The 18,787-nt window shown below is 40.1% G+C and overlaps 1 protein-coding gene across 1 annotated transcript; it reads right to left on the reverse strand.

The window, feature by feature from the left end:
- Positions 1-681: 681 nt before the first annotated feature.
- On the reverse strand, positions 682-13,144 carry kcnk5a (potassium channel, subfamily K, member 5a). Its single transcript, XM_034575613.1, is given in 9 exon segments — positions 682-3,403; positions 3,406-3,493; positions 3,496-3,639; positions 3,641-3,714; positions 3,915-3,957; positions 3,959-4,084; positions 4,184-4,350; positions 4,660-4,771; positions 12,601-13,144. Coding segments are annotated over 9 exon segments (1,581 nt in total). The 5' UTR covers positions 12,787-13,144; the 3' UTR covers positions 682-2,762.
- Positions 13,145-18,787: the final 5,643 nt, after the last annotated feature.

Below are 18,787 nucleotides of genomic sequence, written 5' to 3' on the forward strand. Positions count from 1 at the left end.
ATGCACTATCCTTTTTTTTGATTCATCTAAAACACATAAATATTGTAAGACTGCTACAAGTAGGATTAACATTATACAAGTAAATGTAAAAGTATAAAAAACAATTAAATTCTAAATATACAAAGACTGAAATACTGTTCCTTGTAGTCACTTTTTTTCTGCTTGCAGGTAAATAGTCATTCTATATACAGTATAATATGTATGTAAGCATATAGAGCATTTACATCCTCGAGTTATCTTTATACATTTGATTATATAAAGTAATGGAGTATCACAAAATTGGATCTGCTCCAATATAAGAAAGTTTTTTCCAGTTTACTCCAGCACTCACAGTAGAATGGCTAAAACAGATGCAGCAGAGGCCAATATCCTGACTTTAAGTCCCGCAGGGTTCAACTCTAAACATAGTTGATCCTACTTTCCCATAACACAACTCAAGAGCATCATCTATAAGACCCTCCCTCGCTGCCTTATAAACTCCTCTCAAATGTCAACTCCTGGTTCTTTGAGCTTAATGCTAACATCAGCATGCTGACAGTGACAACACTAACAAGCAGATGCTAGATCTTTGTTATCATGATCTTTGTCTCATGTTTAACATCAGGGTTTCTTTACAAAGCTTCGGAAAGACACTGACAAACTAAATTTCATGCATTACATATTCATAATATTAGTATAATGCAATGATCACAAAATCAAGTTTTATTAAACGTTTATTTTACATGAAATATACAGTTTTGTTTGGAATTAATATACAAACATGAATAATTTAATCATAAAAAACACAACTATAGTGGAGTTTTTACACAATGGAGCAACATTAACAAGAAAACAACACAACTAGGGACAATGGGTTAAACCAGCCTAACCTGTTCTTAGTCAATGATCTAGAGACATGCTTTCAGTCCAGATAAAGTACCGTGGCTGCATCCCAATGCAGCACTGAGACATCCAGAAAAAACTGAAATGAAAAGGGGGGAAATGGAAACCACAAAAATAAAGATGTCCCTGTAATGAAATACACAAAGAGAAGGGAGAGGCGAAAGAAAAACACTGAGCGTGAAAGATTACACCTCTTCAGTGAGTCACTGCAAAGTACATTCAACAGATGTTTTATTGTACTACATGTCCTCTGCTATGCAGTGGACTTTAGGCAGAGTTAGGAGTCAAAACGGTGCCACATGTTTACAGAAATCTACAAATATTGGAATATATTTAGAATATAAATTCCAACTGAATCTGGTATGAATGAGGAAACTGGTTAAAATTCAGTGTGTCCTTGTCTGACACTGCCTCACTGCCATTCAAAGTAACACTGTTAAAAAGTTATTGTGTGCAAGTTTATTACTCGCAAAAGGCAGTGGGTTAGCAGGGTCTGAAAAAACTGAAATGCAACGGATGTTCGATTTTGGTGTGTTGAGAGTACAGTTGTATTCACGTGAAACGAAAAAGGGTAATACAATAATTGACAGCGCCAATACTGCCGATTTTGTCTTATGACAAAACGTACGTCAAAAGGACCATTGATCGGTTACAGGTTAACCTTGGCTACCAGTCGTGGGCGGCACTTCAGTCATACATGCCAGTGTGAGCCCCCCGAAGGCAAACAAGTAGCAAGGCCATGTCCTGAGCTGAGCTGTGTTTGTGGCCACCCATCGATGGGCTTCCAGCCAACGTTTACATGGCAAACACAATGAAATGAAAGGGTGCTAGAGAGAGAGAGGGAGAGAAGGGGGAATATTGTCATTTCATTGACATCGTGCACTACCGTGGTAAAAGAAGCTAGACGCTACAGATTTGACAATCAGCAAACGAGAGTGCAAAGTATGTCGACAAGTTTGGAAAGAAGAAAGAAAAAAACAAAACCTCAGTTTAAACCATGTTTCTGGTGGAATCATTCAGATTTAACCATAAAACTTAATGAAATGATGAGTTTCTAATTTTCCTCACATGTGACCTTCGCATAACTGATGACCTCTAGTGCAGTCACAAATCTGTCCCATACAGTCAAAAAACAGCAATCACAGACACAACAAGTTATCAAGGACTTCACTAAATACAAATAAATCTCAAAAGGGAAAAAAACGGGGATTGGCACATTAACCATTCTAGAACATTTACTTCAAGGACAAATGTTTGGCTCAGGTTTTAAGACAATCTGTAATGGAGTGGACATTGAACCGTCCTTTTTTGGTGGAATTGTGCAATCGGAGACATATAAACCCATGTCGATTTTTCTCTTTTAAATAAAAAGCTACATTGTCCTTCATTTGAATAAATATTAAAAACAATATGGTGAATATGTATTTAAGAAACTACGGGAAAAGAAATACATTTCCACATATAATTCCTTATCAGCCATTGAGTAAAAAAAAAAAAAAAAAAAAAAAAAAAAAAGCACTGGTGGTCAATAGCACTAAAATGTGTAGCGTATCATTTCTCAAACTGTATAAAACACAGAAATAGAGCAGATGGTTAATACTCATGGGATTACATGTCGTGTTCTGTAATGAAGATGATAGACATCAGTTGTTCAAGAGTTTACAGGAAGCTCAACTTAAAAAAAAAACAATCAGGCAATATGACGTGAATAGTCAAGAAATCATCGATTTGAAATTTGATCTTGGCAGTGTCATTATCAGACCCCCTGAAGTTGCAATGGGACATCTGATATCCATTCAAATGGCTCACATTAGAATTCATATACTTCAATGCCAAACTAGTCAACGACAGATGAACAGTACGTTGTGTTGACTTAAGTTTTAAGAGTCTACATTTTCTTCCTTTGCATATTCCTCTACAAGTGTCTCGTACGAGTGGCTGTGTTCTGAACCGTCACTAGTGAACACGGAGCCTTCGGATTCAGAGCTATGCTCCTCCTTGGAATTCGTTTCAATGTTTTCGTCACATGTCGTGATCGATAGTTTTGCTTTGGAATCACCATCACCATCATCATCGCCCTCCTCCTCCTCCTCCAGGTTATTGCTGAGGAAATTCTCCTCGTCAATAAAAGTAATGTTTGCATTTTGGAACGTCAGGGGGTGGTACTCTTTTGAGTCCCACGTCCTTCGACCACCCGTTCCACATTCTCCCACTCCTCGTTTCTCAATATCGACGTCCTTATCAAGTTGGTTCTCGTACATTTGGTCCTGGTCCAGCTCTAGGTCGCCCTCCACCTGATCTTCTGTTAGCAGCAAACCGTTGTCTGAGCCCAGGAGGTAGTTCTTGGACTTTGAAAAGGCAACAGTGACGCGGTCACTGAAACTGTAGCGTCTCTTCTGTCGAGGCGAACGGTCCAGACTGAGGATGGTGTTATACATGGGAGCATCATTGCAACTCTTGGAGCGGTTGATGTCTTTGGATTTATCAATGGTGTTACCGACACTGCCAGAAATTCGGTCCTTTTCTTGCTGCCGATCTGTTTTATCAGGTCGTTGTAGCCTTCCTGCTTCTTGGACAGAAAGCTGAAGATGTTTGACATCGTTGGGAGTGGGGTGGCAGACGAAGGGCGGCCTTGTGAGACTCTTTGTAGTGACGGAGCTCGTCTAAAGAGAGCTTGCGCAGCTTACGGCGTTTCTTCAGTGCCTTGTGAGCTTCGATGACCATCCGCACTTTCCAGTTGAAGAACAAAGACAGCCAGGGCCAACCCAAGATAAATCCACACCTCCACAAAGTAACGGTACAGAGTTGGGTATTCTTTATTTGGTTCCACACCTGTAGAGCAAATACATTTGTTTTGAGTCATTTGAAATCTGGCCTGCTATCATCTGACTGGTTTAATAAAGAGATTAACTATAATTCCCTTGTTATTTGTGCATGATTTAAATGTGATTACATGACTGATTCAATAAGTCTGTTCAAGGCCATCAGAAAGAAGCTGCTTTTATCTACAGGTTTTCTATGTCTCAACTCACCTGCTACTAGGTCTCCAAAGCCGATTGTAGTCAAGGTGACAAAAAGAGAAGTACAAGCCTTCAATGTATGTCCAACCCTCCTGGGACATAAACACAAAAGGTGGAAGCACTAAATGGACCAGCACGCCCCAGAGGAGGAAAATGGCTGTGCAGGTAAACTGAGCCTTTCTCTGGAAAAAGGAAAGAGAAACGGTTACTTGAGCTCAACATTTTATACCAGAGGTAAAAATAAGTTTGCCAGAAATAAAAAAATGTCATCATCAACATACCAGTGAAAACCCTTTCTTGGTCAGGTACTGGCCCAAGTGCTTGGCTCTGCCACCAAAGAACTTTCCCAGCTCACTGATCCAGGTGAGACACAGCGGCACACCGAACAGCCCATAGAAGATGCAAAATACACGGCCTGCTGGCGTTTTGGGGGCAATGTTGCCATATCCTTTAAATAAAAAAAGAGGTTGTTACAGCTATATATAGATAATTCAATAATTTCATGCACATAGACATTTTAGAAGGGCTTCAGGAGAAGGTTCTTCAGCATTAAAGTGTAATATTGTTTATCACAGTAAAACAGTGTTAAACGAATGCCTGACAGCCCAGCGCATATTTGTGCCTATTAGAGCAAATTGCGAAATCTTATTTTCACATGAATGTTCAGAAAACATTTGTCAAAAACCAAATTTAAAAGAAGAGCCCCTTATCTGAGCAGAACTAGATGCGTTACTCCTGAACCTCTAAAAGCTCTTACCGATCGTGGTGATGACTGTGGCAGCAAAGATGACAGCATTTGGCCAATTCCAATTGTTGAAAAACTTGCTGCCCGTTATAGTGACCCCCTGGCCTGCAGCATCGGACACCACCTGAGGACAAGGAAAGAAAAAAAACACGACAACTGAGTAAAACGATGGAAAAACATGCCATTAATTGGCTGTTATAAAAGAGTCTAATCTGATTCATCTAAAGGAAGACAGGAAGTGTGTTGTGTGCAAGCTCAATTTCTTGCACTGCATCCTTCCTGCCGGACGATCGCATCTCGTGCGGCACTGATGAGCCGAAACGACACGGCACCCTGGAGAGTTGCCTTTACCCGAGGGCTCGGTAGTTCCAACTGATGCTTACTTTAGAATGGAACAGGAAGGCAAATGCTGCATCCCTAAACAGCTAGTTCTTAAACACGATGGAATTTGGAATTAAAAAGAACCAGGTTATTCAACGATTGCCGTCTCTTGTTTGTCTTTTCAAACATCCGAAGATGCACAAAGAAAATCTGTATCATGATGTGCTGAAGCCATAGGAGATATTTGTCTCCAACCACCTTGAACATGACATACTGTACATCGGCTTACAAGCAAGTTTTAGTGCTGAAATCAAGCGGAGGCAGAAAACACTTAAATCATTCCCGACCAAATGTGTGCTCGAAAGGCCACAACAGAAACTGAAGTGTCCCTTGTGTCTTTACAAACACTTGGCCATGTGTGCTGGGACAATTCACCCCCCCGCACGCACGCACGCACGCACACACCAAAGTTATTCTTTCTTCAAATGTGCTAGAAGTGAAGGAGGGGAGTGGGGGTGAAATGTGCAGGGGTTGGCAAAATTCACATAAGCCCTAAAGTACTAGAGGATGCTTGGCTCTTTTAATAATAACAGGTCTGTGACAGTTCTGCAGTGTAATTACCGGCACAAGGGGAGGCCATTCTTTTGTCTGCTGCAACAACACAGCTCTTCCACTGGGCTTTAGGATGACAGTAGTGGTGAGCCAGTTTGTGTTCAAATCATGACAGGAAATTAAAGAGCAAAAACCTCAAGTCGAGTGGATAACTGTACGTTTTTACATTTGCCAGTTCTTGTGACAGCATCTGTAATGATTGCTGTACGCATGGGGGTAAACTAAAGGGATGAATACTAAGAAATAAATATATTTTGATCTACTGGGAATTGATCGACCATTCTTTGAATAACATAAAACTAGCCAAGTTCAGGCCATTGATGGATCTAGTATTTTTCTGTAAAAAATCTAAATAAATAAAAGGGCACAATGGGACCTTGATTCAGTAAGGTGCACATTTAAGTCCTTGTTTACTCTTAGGTATATAGCTTGGGGCAAAGCAACACACATATATATATATATATATATATATATCAAAAGGAAGAAAAGGTTATACATGTGTTATATTGGCTATTTGGGCTAATTGAATATACACAGGAAAGACATATCTTTGCCAATGACCTGTGCAAAAACCTAAATGTATGCACATTTCCACCCACTACAGCTATGTGAATATTAGTGGATTTATTGCGATAAGCAGTGAGCGTCGCCAATTTCCAGTCAGGTAACAATGTTCCACTATAGAGGAAGAGGGTCCATCGAGATGTGTCAATCAAACCTCAAGTAGACCCCGAAGCACAGTAAGTAGTAAGTCAAGAAATCTTCAGTCCCCTCATCTACACATTCCGGACGTTTTTGAGAGGGACATTTAAGCTCCTCGATTCCTGCACGTCATTATTCATTTGCTGAATCTGTTTCCATTCCACTTTTCCAAATGTGTTTTTTGTGCAATATTATCTTTTTTTCAAATTTACAGCATTTCCACACTGGTTTTTATGACTTTGGTCATAAAAACAGCTGGATGGAAACACACCTTGTGATACAGTAATTCCTCCATTGCAGCCAGTATGAAATCTGAATCCCCTCCCCTCCTACACCCTTCCACAGTTACGACTGTTTTAACAGCTTGAGGTTTGTTTGCTGTGTGGAAAAAAGAAAAAGAAAGTGACACGTTTAATCTTTTGTGGGTCACGTCTATGAACTGTGAGTGTTCAGTCTGCACCTTAACTTGAGCCCAGTGAGGGCGACTCATGCACATGTTCAGTCTGTCTGCCAGATAAAATGTGCTGAAATTTCAGACATGCAAACTGCTGATTCATAGGAATGCAATGGGAACAGATTGCAAGCAGAAATATAGGTGTGAGGACAAAGAATATGACCTCGAAAACTAAATGTAGACTATGGAGGTTAAATGTTAACATGCTTATGCATTTGTTAAACATTCATTGAACTAACTTGATTTCAGCTTACACAACACTGGGAGGAGAAGCAGTTCATTTTCCTTATGAGCACTAAGTGTGTAAAAGTGAGCACAAACCAGCTGATGAGGAAGTTGTTTCACTGACGTCTTCACAAATCTGACCTCTGGACACTTAGTCATCAAATCACAGCTACCAAAATGAATAAAAGTTTGTGACAATTAAAATATGCAAAAAATTAAATAAAGGGTTAAAGAAGTGTTTATATTAAACACCTTCATTTGACAGGTCTTCATTTTTCTTCTTAGTGTCAAAGTTAGTTCTGGAAAATAAAAAATTTTAAAAAGGGAAAAAACAACAAATTAAATCAGCAATCTTTGTGAATAAATTCTGCAGATAAATCTCTCCAAATAATTTTTTTAGCGAAGTAGCACTGTGCCAGGAGGGATAACCAGAGCATGACAAATGGAACGAAGGAGGGAAAATATGTGAAGATATTTTGCCAAATAAAATGAAACCACAGGCACAAAGACTTTCTGAGCTCACTGATGATGAACTTCTACAAGCAGCAGAATATATGGCAGAGAGGTATCCTAGCTTTTACTAAAGTTAACACTTCACCAGTATTAAACAGTGGCAGACATTTGTTGTTGACCTTGTTTAAAATCAGAATAAACTCACGGGATATCTTTGGGTTTGGGACTATGTACCAACAATTCAAGACATCTCACCATCATTGATTGATCAAAAATTAAGGGATAATGAAAATCTTATTTAGATACAGCCCCAAGTATGTTACATTACATCATTGTATCATAGTATGAAACATTGTTTGTTGTATTTTGAAAACATTCATATATATATATAAAAAGGTTTTGCATGGACTTGCTGCAAATTATTTTGTTACTGACATTTGCACTATAGTGCCTCTGCTAAATAGGACTGTATGGTGTCATTTTTATACACCACAATTGTACAGACTGTGCTGACTGCAAGGGGAAGTATATGTTGGAAATGAAAATAGCTCGCCATAAGGGAAAGTCTTACATACTTTCAAGACCCATGGCAAACCAGAACTGTGCTCACAAGGTCACATGTTCTTTCTAGTTAAAACACAAAGTTTGCTAAAAATGTGAAGCTGTCAGCTGGAAGTTGCAGTAAGTAGAAGAGACAGAGAGAGACGGTGCCAGAGTGGAAACAGAAATTCCAGCACTTCATTTGTCTTTGTGATTTTTATATTTTCTGAAACAAAATAATAATTGTGGAAATAAAAATGTATCCATTGAACATACACTTTCAGTGAAAAAGAAATCAACTATAGACAAATGTTGCCACTGTTGTAAACTGAGGATTGCACGAAGATGTGAAAATGGATGCTATGAAATACATGAAGTTGAATTACATTCAAACTGAAAGCAACATGTTACACAAATCCCATGACTAAACCAGAGCCTGTGCCACACAAGCTCCTCTAATGAAACAACTCCTAACTTCTGGGGAAGTGAAACAATTGCTTAACTGCAGACTTAGCAGTTAGCACTGCCACATTCTGATAACCAGAGGACAGCATAAACCACAGTGTCAAACTCTTATCAGCACAGCTGGCAGTGCAGCACACCGCTCCAGCTCCGAGGTACTTTTTCCACTTCCAGCAAACAAGCAACAGCTTATCGTGAGCAGGATTGACCGACTTCCAAACAGTGGAGTCACTCCAGCTCGTCCATATCACTCCATATTGATTTCTGATATTGGAGGTGGATGAATTAGAGAACAATGGCTCCAAGAAATCAAATTAAATTTGACTGTCTGCAGTGCAACAATCAAAAGAGCCAACACAGTGCGTGAGGGGTGGTGGAAAATCTAGAAAGGTTCCGGGATAGAGTTTATTCCAAAGCATAAACCAATCAAGTCTTCACAAACTAACATTAACAAGAACTGATGTTAATTAAGTCAAAGTACAGACAAATTGGGACGGTTTTACAGCTTTTTCTTGAATTTGGTAAAGACATAAATGGACGAGCTGTAAAATCCTAAAACAGCGAAACCATTCTTATATCACATCTGGTTAACAGATGTCATACCATTAACAGATCTGAAAGCATTAATGCCAAACATGTTAATTCTCCTAATTCTTTGGTGAGTTTGATCAACATTTAATCAAACTCAAATTTTTAGTTTGTTGCAAGTTTGTTGCTAAACTAGGTTAAGGACCTCCTGAACAGTGTACTGACATTGAAAGTAGACAGTCCACTGTGGAGTAAAATCTAACTAATCACTGAGGTCAACAAAGTTATTTGTGTCTTGCTTATAATTAGCCTTGAATTCTAAACTCGTGATGTTAACGTCCACTGCTACCCTTCCTTAACTAATTTTCATAAAGAGGAAGAAAGTCTTTACCATTTCTAACCAGCGCCACGTAGCAGCCTCGACACATGACAAAGTTAACTATCCCCCAAACAGTGCATCACTTCATTCATCTGCGCTTTCCATTCTGACCAGAGGCCTTGTTCCCTTTAAGCGTGTGACAGCAGTGTGTTGATAAACAGCATTTGCAAGCATCTTCTTTGACCACAGAAACGTGATCTTCCAGTCATGTGCAGGGGGAATACTGGAGCAACTTAAAGTAGTCATGCACGCAAGTGAAATCAATGCAACACAATGTCCTCAGAAAAGTCAAAAGGCAACAAGTGCAGAGAAAAGCCACACTGAGGAAAAAGGCTAATTGAAAAGTGTGCTTCACTGGTTACAGTTTGACTCGTGACCCTAGTCAAACTGACCCTACTATTCTGGCAATTAAAAAAAGTTGATATCTTCTAAAGATGCTACATTTGTCCTTTAGAAGAAAATTGGGACATTTGGCTGCAGACATGGTCTAACATTAAATAATATAGGGCTATTATTAATTACAACTTTACATTTTCATGATTTGCAGATGTTATAATAAAGTGTTTGTGACATCAAGGATTAGGTAGCAAAATCCGGCAACGGTTCTTGTACTGTCGGTATCAGATCTGGTACCATCACAACGCAGGTTTCGGTACTCGAGCTTTGTACCAAAATAGTTGCTCTGCTTACAATTCAATGTAATTTGTATAGGGCCAACATCCACTGTCGTTTTCTGTAATTTCCCCCCCCCCAGAAAACTATCAATTTAGCACCAGTTTTGAAGAAAAAAAGAAAACGACAACCAACCCAAGTGACATGATCTCACATGTGGCTTTGACGTACAACTGAATATATAGATTGTATGATACATTTTGCAGGCTACCACTAATAGCACAGTTGGAAGGTAACTCTAAAACACGACCTCTTTGAATAAAGCCACTCAGGTCCAACAGCAATAAAAACTGCCGCCTCAAAAACCATATTACACCTGAATAAACACCTCTTTCACACAGCTTCAAAACGAAATAGAGATTTACATTCAAGTGGGGGAGTATGTGTTATTAGTTCTACCACCCCCCACCTCCGCAACCCCCCCACTGAGATTTTACAACCCCTTCTCAAGAGCCAACATTGATGGGCCATAAAATACAATGTTTAAAGTGTGACCACTTCAAGGGTCCTATAGTTAATAGTAAACTCCTTGTTAATAAAAACAGAGAAGACTAACTTTTACAGCCGTGCAGTCGCCTTCTCTTGTTAAGCCAGCTTATATATTTTAATTGTTAACAAGCTGAGCATAGTTTCCACAGTGGAAACCCAATAGAACTCGCTGCTCCTAACACAAATGAGGCCGATAAAGTCAACTCGATGGCAACACACTGCACGTTTCTCCGTTTTATATACTGACAGCAGGAAAAAAAAGCCTCTAGAGCAGGTGTCTTGGCAAACTGCTAAAGAGGAAAAATACTGGGAGACTGCACATCTAGAACGGTGGTAACACGATAGCTCAACTGTCTGTGTAGGTGAGGAAAGAGTTAAGAAGTGATTTAATATCATCTTCTGACAATGCCCTCAAAACCCCCACACGTGGTATTAAGTGGTCTTTGTCACAGGGAGAGCGGAGCAGCAGGGAATATTTCAGCTGCAGTCGAGGAGCCTCTGAGGAGTTCAACCTCGAGCCTTCCAGCTGTTGTTGCAGCCGCAGCAAACTGTTGGAGGTAAAATTCCCAAATCTCTCAATGATTATATTCCTGCAGCAGATTTTGGCCGGTGCAGCCATTTGGCTGTTACAGAGGTGCCATGAGTGGGGGGAGGTTCAGGGACATATCCCTTTCAGAGAAGGAGAGGGTGAAGGAAGCAGGAGGGGCCGGGAGCGAGAGAGAGAAGGGGGTTGTAATAGTAACTCCCCAATACTGATGTGGGCCCACAGAAGGGTAACAGGTTGAGACATGTTTCTGGTCATAGGGCTACAGCCATACAACTACATTTTTGTTTGGAAAACGTATCAACTCTGCCACGGTTACGCCTGGCGTCCACACTCAGGAGTTTTAGAGCAAATAAAATGGGGAAGTTTAGAAACCTTTTCCGGAAGAAAACAAATCGGCATTGGCCTCGACATCCAGTGTAAATCACAACATGACTTATCACTTACAAGTGTTGTGACCCTGTTGTCTTTACCAACAGCTGCTCAGCAGTTACATTCTGCATGTAAACAGTGATACAACAGCTTACATGCTTTGGAGACAAGCTGTTATTCGAGCAATCTGCGACAATGTGTCCAGTGGGACCTGCAAGCCTTCCTGTTCAGTGTACGTGCGTGGTCACGTGATATGCATTTTCAGGCACGTTAGTATTAAAACTAATACTGAGCCATAACACTGTTGTGGACAGATTGTTTCACGTAGTACGACGAAAAACTAACAATGCGTAGGTCCTGGACCCCATAAAAGAGAATATATTTTGGGGACACTCATGTATGTGCCTTGAAATCATTTTACATGTGTACAAAATATTTTCACCATGTCAACACAGAATTCCCTTTAAGTCATGATCATTTAAATAGATGCATGTGGAAACTTTTCTCAGATCCCCTGGCTGTGTGCCATGGGCCCCCAATTTGAGAACCACTGGTGCGAAACACACACAAACGTGTCTTCTTGTTATGCTTGAAAAATATCAAGGTCTTAAAGCAAGTGGACAAACACCTGTGAAACCACAGTGGGTGACATAGTGCGTGTTCATTCAGAGCTGAAAGTAAAACCTCTGGAGGTCAATGGCACCACATTTACTACTAGTTAAAGAATTGCAATTTTGATAAGAAATTGGCAATGGAACACCATGTACTGTGTCTGCAGCAGCTGTGGTGGGCTACAGGTTACAGGCCCTCCACATCTGGCTATCAGGACCACACACACACACACACACACACACACACACACACAGGTAATAAAATAATTATCTGCATTAACTATGGACACACAGTCAGGCTTCATGCACCAGAGATAACAGGAGGGATCATATCTGTGGCAGACTGGGAGACAAGTGTGTGTGTGTGTGTGTGTTTGTGTATTGACCCACAAAGCTGAACAGTGGACTGACAACACCTCATTCCTCAGAGGCTTGTGTGTGCGTGTGTGTGTGTTTGATGAGAGTTAGAGACACACCAGCTGAGACCCATTAAGCCCTCGTGTCTTCCCTTTCAAATTAAGAGTCGAAGTGCAGCACAATGTGAAAACAGTTGAAAGTTGGAAAAAAAATGTAAAGTTGAAGAACATACCTCAAGTATTCTGTCCAAGTCATCTTTCGTCAGACACGGATACTGCTCCAGTATTTTATCCTTTTCGGAACTATACTGCCTTGCAGCCAGCTTCCAATTGGGCTCCTCCAGGACTTGAAAAATGGCCGCCCCAATGGACAGGTAAAAAATAATGGCAGAAGTCAACAAGGGGCCTTTATCTACCATACTTTAAGTGCAACGACTCGGCTGAGGAGAGAGAGAGAGAGGGAGAGAGCGCGCGGGATGAGGAGGAAGAGGAGAGGAGGGAAGAGAGAGAGAGAGGAGGAGAAGAGGGGGTGAGAGACAACAATACCCGAGCGTTACGCGGGACTCATTCTCACAGCGGCTCTGTGCGCGCGCATTCAAAAAGTGCGTGTCCCTCCGCGCGACAATTCAGCACAGTGCACGGTGACAGCATCGAGACGTGCACGGTGCACAAGTGTAGAGAGGGGCTGAGCGCGCGAGTACTACTTCTGCTACTACTACTGCGACTACTACTGGCACTGTGTTTCTGCTGCTCCTCCACCACGTGCAGCTGCTGCACCACTGACCGCTGCTAATGTAGTGAACCGTGATCATGGGGGAGGAAAGGGGACACACGGGGAGGAGAGGGATGAGTGGGGGTGTGGAGAGGAGAGGTGGAAGATCCGCCCAAAAAAAAAAAACTGAGAGCAAGTGGAGTCTCTCTCTTTCTCTTTCTCTCTCTCTCTCTCTCTCTCTCTCTCTCTCTGGCGTCTGTTTGTTTCTCTCTTCCTGTAACTTTGTATCACTGCAGATGTGCTGCCAACGTGCAGATGTTAGTCTAACACTCTCTCTCTGTTTGACATCTACAAAGTGCAGATCAACTGAATCTGTCGTTCGCCCCCAAACTGATACAACTTTCACTTTTTTCCCACTTTCTGGAATTTGCTCTAGTTGCATTGTTGCATAAAGGTTCTTGTATTGATTCACTTAAATAACCTCAATGGAATGCATGTGTTAAAATTAATGCGTTTGCATTAGAGATGATAAAAATAATAACGAGTATTCAAAAACGTTTATCTCCTTAAATAAATTATTTATATATATATATATATATGTATACATATATATATATAAATAAACCATTCAAAATAATGTTTGTGTTATTTATAGTGCCTTTTTTAAACAAAATAAATAAATGTAGATATGGTTTGATTATTTCTCATCCCAGTGGCTGCATATGCTGACATGTTTTTCAGAATTGAGTCTAAGTTAATGCAATAAAGATCCATATATTCAGCTGAGTGCAGGTTTTCGTGGCACAAACTCCATTGATTGCAGGTTTGCCTTAAATTCCAGCCCCATTGACCTTTAATTGATTTGTCTTGATGTAGTTTATCGTTAACTGAAAGACTTGAAATTCGGCAAATATTGACTTAAGCAGTGCCACTGTATAAGCTTCACATAGGTTTCATGAGTTCATATCAATCAATGCATCTGCAAAGACATTATGAGGTTTTATATGTTTAGGATTTAAGCAACATTTCATCAGACAACTTCAAGGAATGTCACCACCCAGTAAGATACTCTTATTGATGCTCAATATGTCACAGTGGGAAATTCAATCCACACGTGAACCTGTTTGGCAACCTGTTGATCTTGCAAATGAAGAATTGCAGTTGAAAGACGGCCATCAGCTGCTGAGGGACGTGCGCCCTGAAGTCTACGTCAGTGCCCAAACGTCAACTGCTCAAATGTTTGCTCAAGTGATGCATTCTGTTCTCTTTGTCGAAGCTGCGAGGAGCAAAGATCAAACAAAGTAACAAATATATTGATTGGTGTTTAAGTAGAGCCACAGATCCTGAGACAGAGATATGGCGGCACTAGGGTCAGTCAAAGTACAGAGCCAGACGCTGAGTGGAATTTTCCATTAGTTTACATTAGAAAGAGAGAGGAAAAGAAAAAATCATGTTGTTTGACATTTCCAAACTCTGTAGCCTGTAGTGCACAAATGGGGCTTACAGTTGGCGGCTGAATGTGTGAGAATTCATGGCATGCAAGGCAATAAGATATTGCATCATGATCACTGGTGTGCTACTTGCCCCAGGCCTTTTTTCCTTCAGTATGTGTGTGCATGTGAGTGTGCGTACGTTCTAATTTAAGCTCAGGCAAGGTAAAGTTAAGTATAAACTCAAGTGGCTAGTTTTTGGGGTGATTTGCACTCGTGCATACTTCTGTCGAGTTTTGCAACTAATGATATGTTGCATAATTAATGCTTTTCTCTTTACACAATGACCTTACATCAAAAGCAAATGAGTGCACTGACTAATGATAAAAATGAATGTGAAACTGTGAAAGAACCACGCAGGAGTTTGCAGGTGCAGACATATCACACTGACTGTGCAGCTCTCTGGAAGCCGTGGTGCAAGTATTGGCCTGTTCTGTGAACAAACCAGTGCAGGTAAAGGCATCATGAGGAAACAATATCTTACATCTTTCATTCGTTAGCAAAAGACACTCAAAAGATAGACACTCTCATGTCAAAGAAGGTATTTTGACAGAGGTGGCCTGCATTGACATGCCTGCAGAGTTGAACTGAGTATACACAACCTCTTCCTTCATTTAAATATTTAGGTTAGGCCCAAAACAGCAATTTTGTGTATCTGTGACAAGATCTTTTCTTTCATGTCTGCAGGCTGCAGCGGCTCTTCTCCAGTTCCCTCAGCTGCAGAACGCGTCGGTCAGCAAAGATCAACAACATCAACTCTCATTAGGATGGCATTGCCATGGCAATACCTCCGCCAAAGTCTTCTTCGCCTGTTTATTCTTCATAAAGATCTCTGCATTATTTCTTGAGAAATTCCTGTAAATGTCTAAAATTTCAATGTGAATGAAAGTTTCCCTTTATTCGAATTCCAATGTGTTCTCACTTGGTCTGTACCCCACCCTCCCACCAACCTTCAAGAGTATCGGTTCAGTAGTTTTTGTGTAATCCTGGTGATACACAAACAGCAATGAAAACATATCCTCCTTGGTGGAGGTAATAATCTAGTATGACGCACGTGATAATCTCAAAGATTTAGATGGGAGCTTTATGGCATTTCCTTTCATATTCACTTCATAAGCAAACAAATCTGATCCATTCTGTTATGTGTATAAATAAGGAAGTTATGTTTCATCAGCGTTTATCTGGTTTATCTGTTAGTTTGCAGCATTGCACAAAAACTACTGGGCAGATTACCATGAAACTTACTGGAAGGATGCAGGATGGGTCAATACATTTTGGGTCAGATCCAACATTTTCCTTGATTTAGAATTAAGTCTGAATCTTGATGAAAAATGTAGGATGTATTTAGAGGATTGTTATTGATAAGTTTATACAGTTTCTTTTTCCAGCTTTGGTATGGCAACAAATAAGATTAGAGATCTGCAACTGCCACCAATGAGTAGCTGAGATAATAGCATTGGTCTGGGAAGAAGCCATTCAATTTGGGTGTAGATGGAGATTATGGGGCTGATCCAGGAATTTTTAAACTGTCTTCAAATATTTTTATGAAAAATTGATTATTTTGGTCATCGGACTAGCTCTACTGTGTGGCAGACTATTGATCGGGACCAGCTGCCAGGCATCCAGCAGAACTAAACAAAAGAGATACAAGCCGTTAACCTTGGTGGCATGGGTGCATTTTGTTTGTTTTTGGCTTCATACAGGGCTTGGTTTCCTGGATCTCCATTTCTCTCTGCTGAGCAAGCTGCAGGTTCCAGCGAGATAACTACACCATCAATCCTATAATTTCACTCTTTAGGAGAAGTCAAATAGGGGTATTTCCAAAATTTGCCAACTACTCCTTAAAATTTGAACACATGACCTCCTCTTTATTATGCAACCGTGTTGTGGAATAAACAGATAATGGCAGGCTTGATGGGCTGGTATCTCTGTGGGCACGGACAGATAAGAGATGAACAGCATTACAAGGTTTTAAGGTCCTGACATACAACAGTTCTTACATAACACTCATTCCTGCTTCCCAATGCAACAGTTGACCCGGTCACCTGCAGTAAGGGATATAAATCTCAACAGAATGCAATAAGGAAAACAATAAAGCTGTAAAATGTCACTCTTACATTTGCTAATAAAACAATATGAAATAATTTCATCCTGTTTATCAAATGTAAGTTCGTGTAGCATATACATTCCATCAGCAGCAATGTGGTGTTATGTTTTTGTCAATGGAAGACACACACATGATCAGATACAGCCATCAACCCTTTTAAGGAATGTGTGTTTTCCCTTATTGCGATACAATTGAAGAGAAACAAAGCAGCCCCCAAATTTTGACGACAACATTATTTCCCATAACATCAAACAGATAAATGTTTTCTAAATGTTGTCCTGTTTTTCAGAGACACCATACACTGTATACTGTAGAGCTGGTGAAGGCCATCACGGTGGTCTGAGGAAAGGTCCTCTGGGATACAAGGGGACTTCCGGAGTTTCGGGCAGGCCAGATAAGACAACCGGAAGAGCCACATTAGATAAGGCACTATTCACTCTGGATGCATTAATGTTTCAATCGGTGACCATAAGTCTCAAGGGAGGACGTAATCTAGGGATCTTGGAAAGAACAGAGTTTCTGGGTGAAAAAGGATAAAAAACACACAACTGTTGAAGTTCTTCTAAAATTCCTTAAAATATTCAGATAATGCTTCAGTAATTGTCGTTTCTCGGTGGAGCCTTATTTGTCTCATATAGACTTTTAACAGAAAGCTGTGACCTGTTTCATTTCAGTTCCATGATTCTCAGCCATCACACACACACACACACACACACACACACACACACACGTAAAAATACACTTTTTTAAAAGACTGACCTAAAACAAAAGGTGTTCAAACCTGTGTCTAGGGTCTACACTATTTGTTTTCACAGAACAGTGGATCTTCTCTTAACAGAGGATGTGATCGTAACAATGAAATTCCAGGAAGAAGCCGGACGTATATATGTGCTGGCGAATGGTACGCCAGTTAATTTCCATTAACTGGCGCCTCTGTGATGTTGAGGCAGTAAAATCCTGTCACACGTGAGTCCTGTCGTCCATATTATCTTGTTACGTTATAAATAAATATCGATGGAGACGTTCAGTGACATCAACTTACACCTCTGAGCAAGTGCAATGTCAATGTGTGACTTTTAAACACATTTATCACGATGGCAAACATCTGTCCCCTGTGAAGTGTCCTTAGAGAAGACAGGTAGCACTGCTCTGACCTCTGACCTCTGACCTTACTGCAGGTAGCTGCACTGATTCACAGTCTAATCTGTGTTATTACTATTATGGCTATAAATAATTGATGCTGTAGTAAATATGAGTAAAAAAGAAGCCTGTGGTTTTAATGACAAAGCACAATAACAAAAAAGCCTCTGAGGTTTCTGCCCGTCAGAGAAATTTCCTTGTGTTTACAGTGTGTTCTTCCTGTTTGTTAAATATAACCCATGCCATCCCTTTGCAAAGGGGTTATTTTTAACGTTTAATGATGACTGATTTGACTGCATGTGAAATGACTGAAGATCTGTTTCCTAGACCCATTGTTATATGTTTCTGTTGTGTTTTTTTCCCTCTGAGCTTCTCAGGGAGCTGGGGGAAGGAGGAAACCTGCACAATCAAGTCAACTAATTTGCTTCTGGTTGGTCTGTGTGTGGCTTTTTTTAGTGTGAATATCAAAGTGTTCCCAAACATTAAAAACAAAACCACAAATAAAAAAGAGGACGTCAGGAGAGAATCCAATTGTATTTCACGCTCTGTGTCAAAAATCAAGCTTTGGTGATCTGGGTTGAACCCTGGGGGTTGCTTGGGGACATTTCTGTCCTTTTCAGTTTTAGTGTTATGATAATGTTGGCTGTGCTAATGCATATGACAGGACATTTTCCAAAGGTGTGTATTTTTGTGTGTATATCTGTTCCTGTAATATGTCTATTTTACATTGTGTAAACACTAAGCAAAAATGATAAAAGGCAATGTTGTCGCTAATCAATGACATATACCAGGATGTGTTAACCCTCCAAAGGTAATCTCATTATCATGGAAAATAATAAATAATTTTTTTAATGCTTTTTAATATAAAAAACTGTGGAATTATGTTTTAAAAAAGTGTATTTCAAAGGGTTAAAATGATGAGGACTGATGTCAGTTCAAAAGTAAAGTAAAAGTAATTAAAAGTAAATAAT

Source organism: Hippoglossus hippoglossus, chromosome 22 (assembly GCF_009819705.1).
Source record: "Hippoglossus hippoglossus isolate fHipHip1 chromosome 22, fHipHip1.pri, whole genome shotgun sequence".
In the NCBI taxonomy this organism is placed as follows: domain Eukaryota; kingdom Metazoa; phylum Chordata; class Actinopteri; order Pleuronectiformes; family Pleuronectidae; genus Hippoglossus; species Hippoglossus hippoglossus.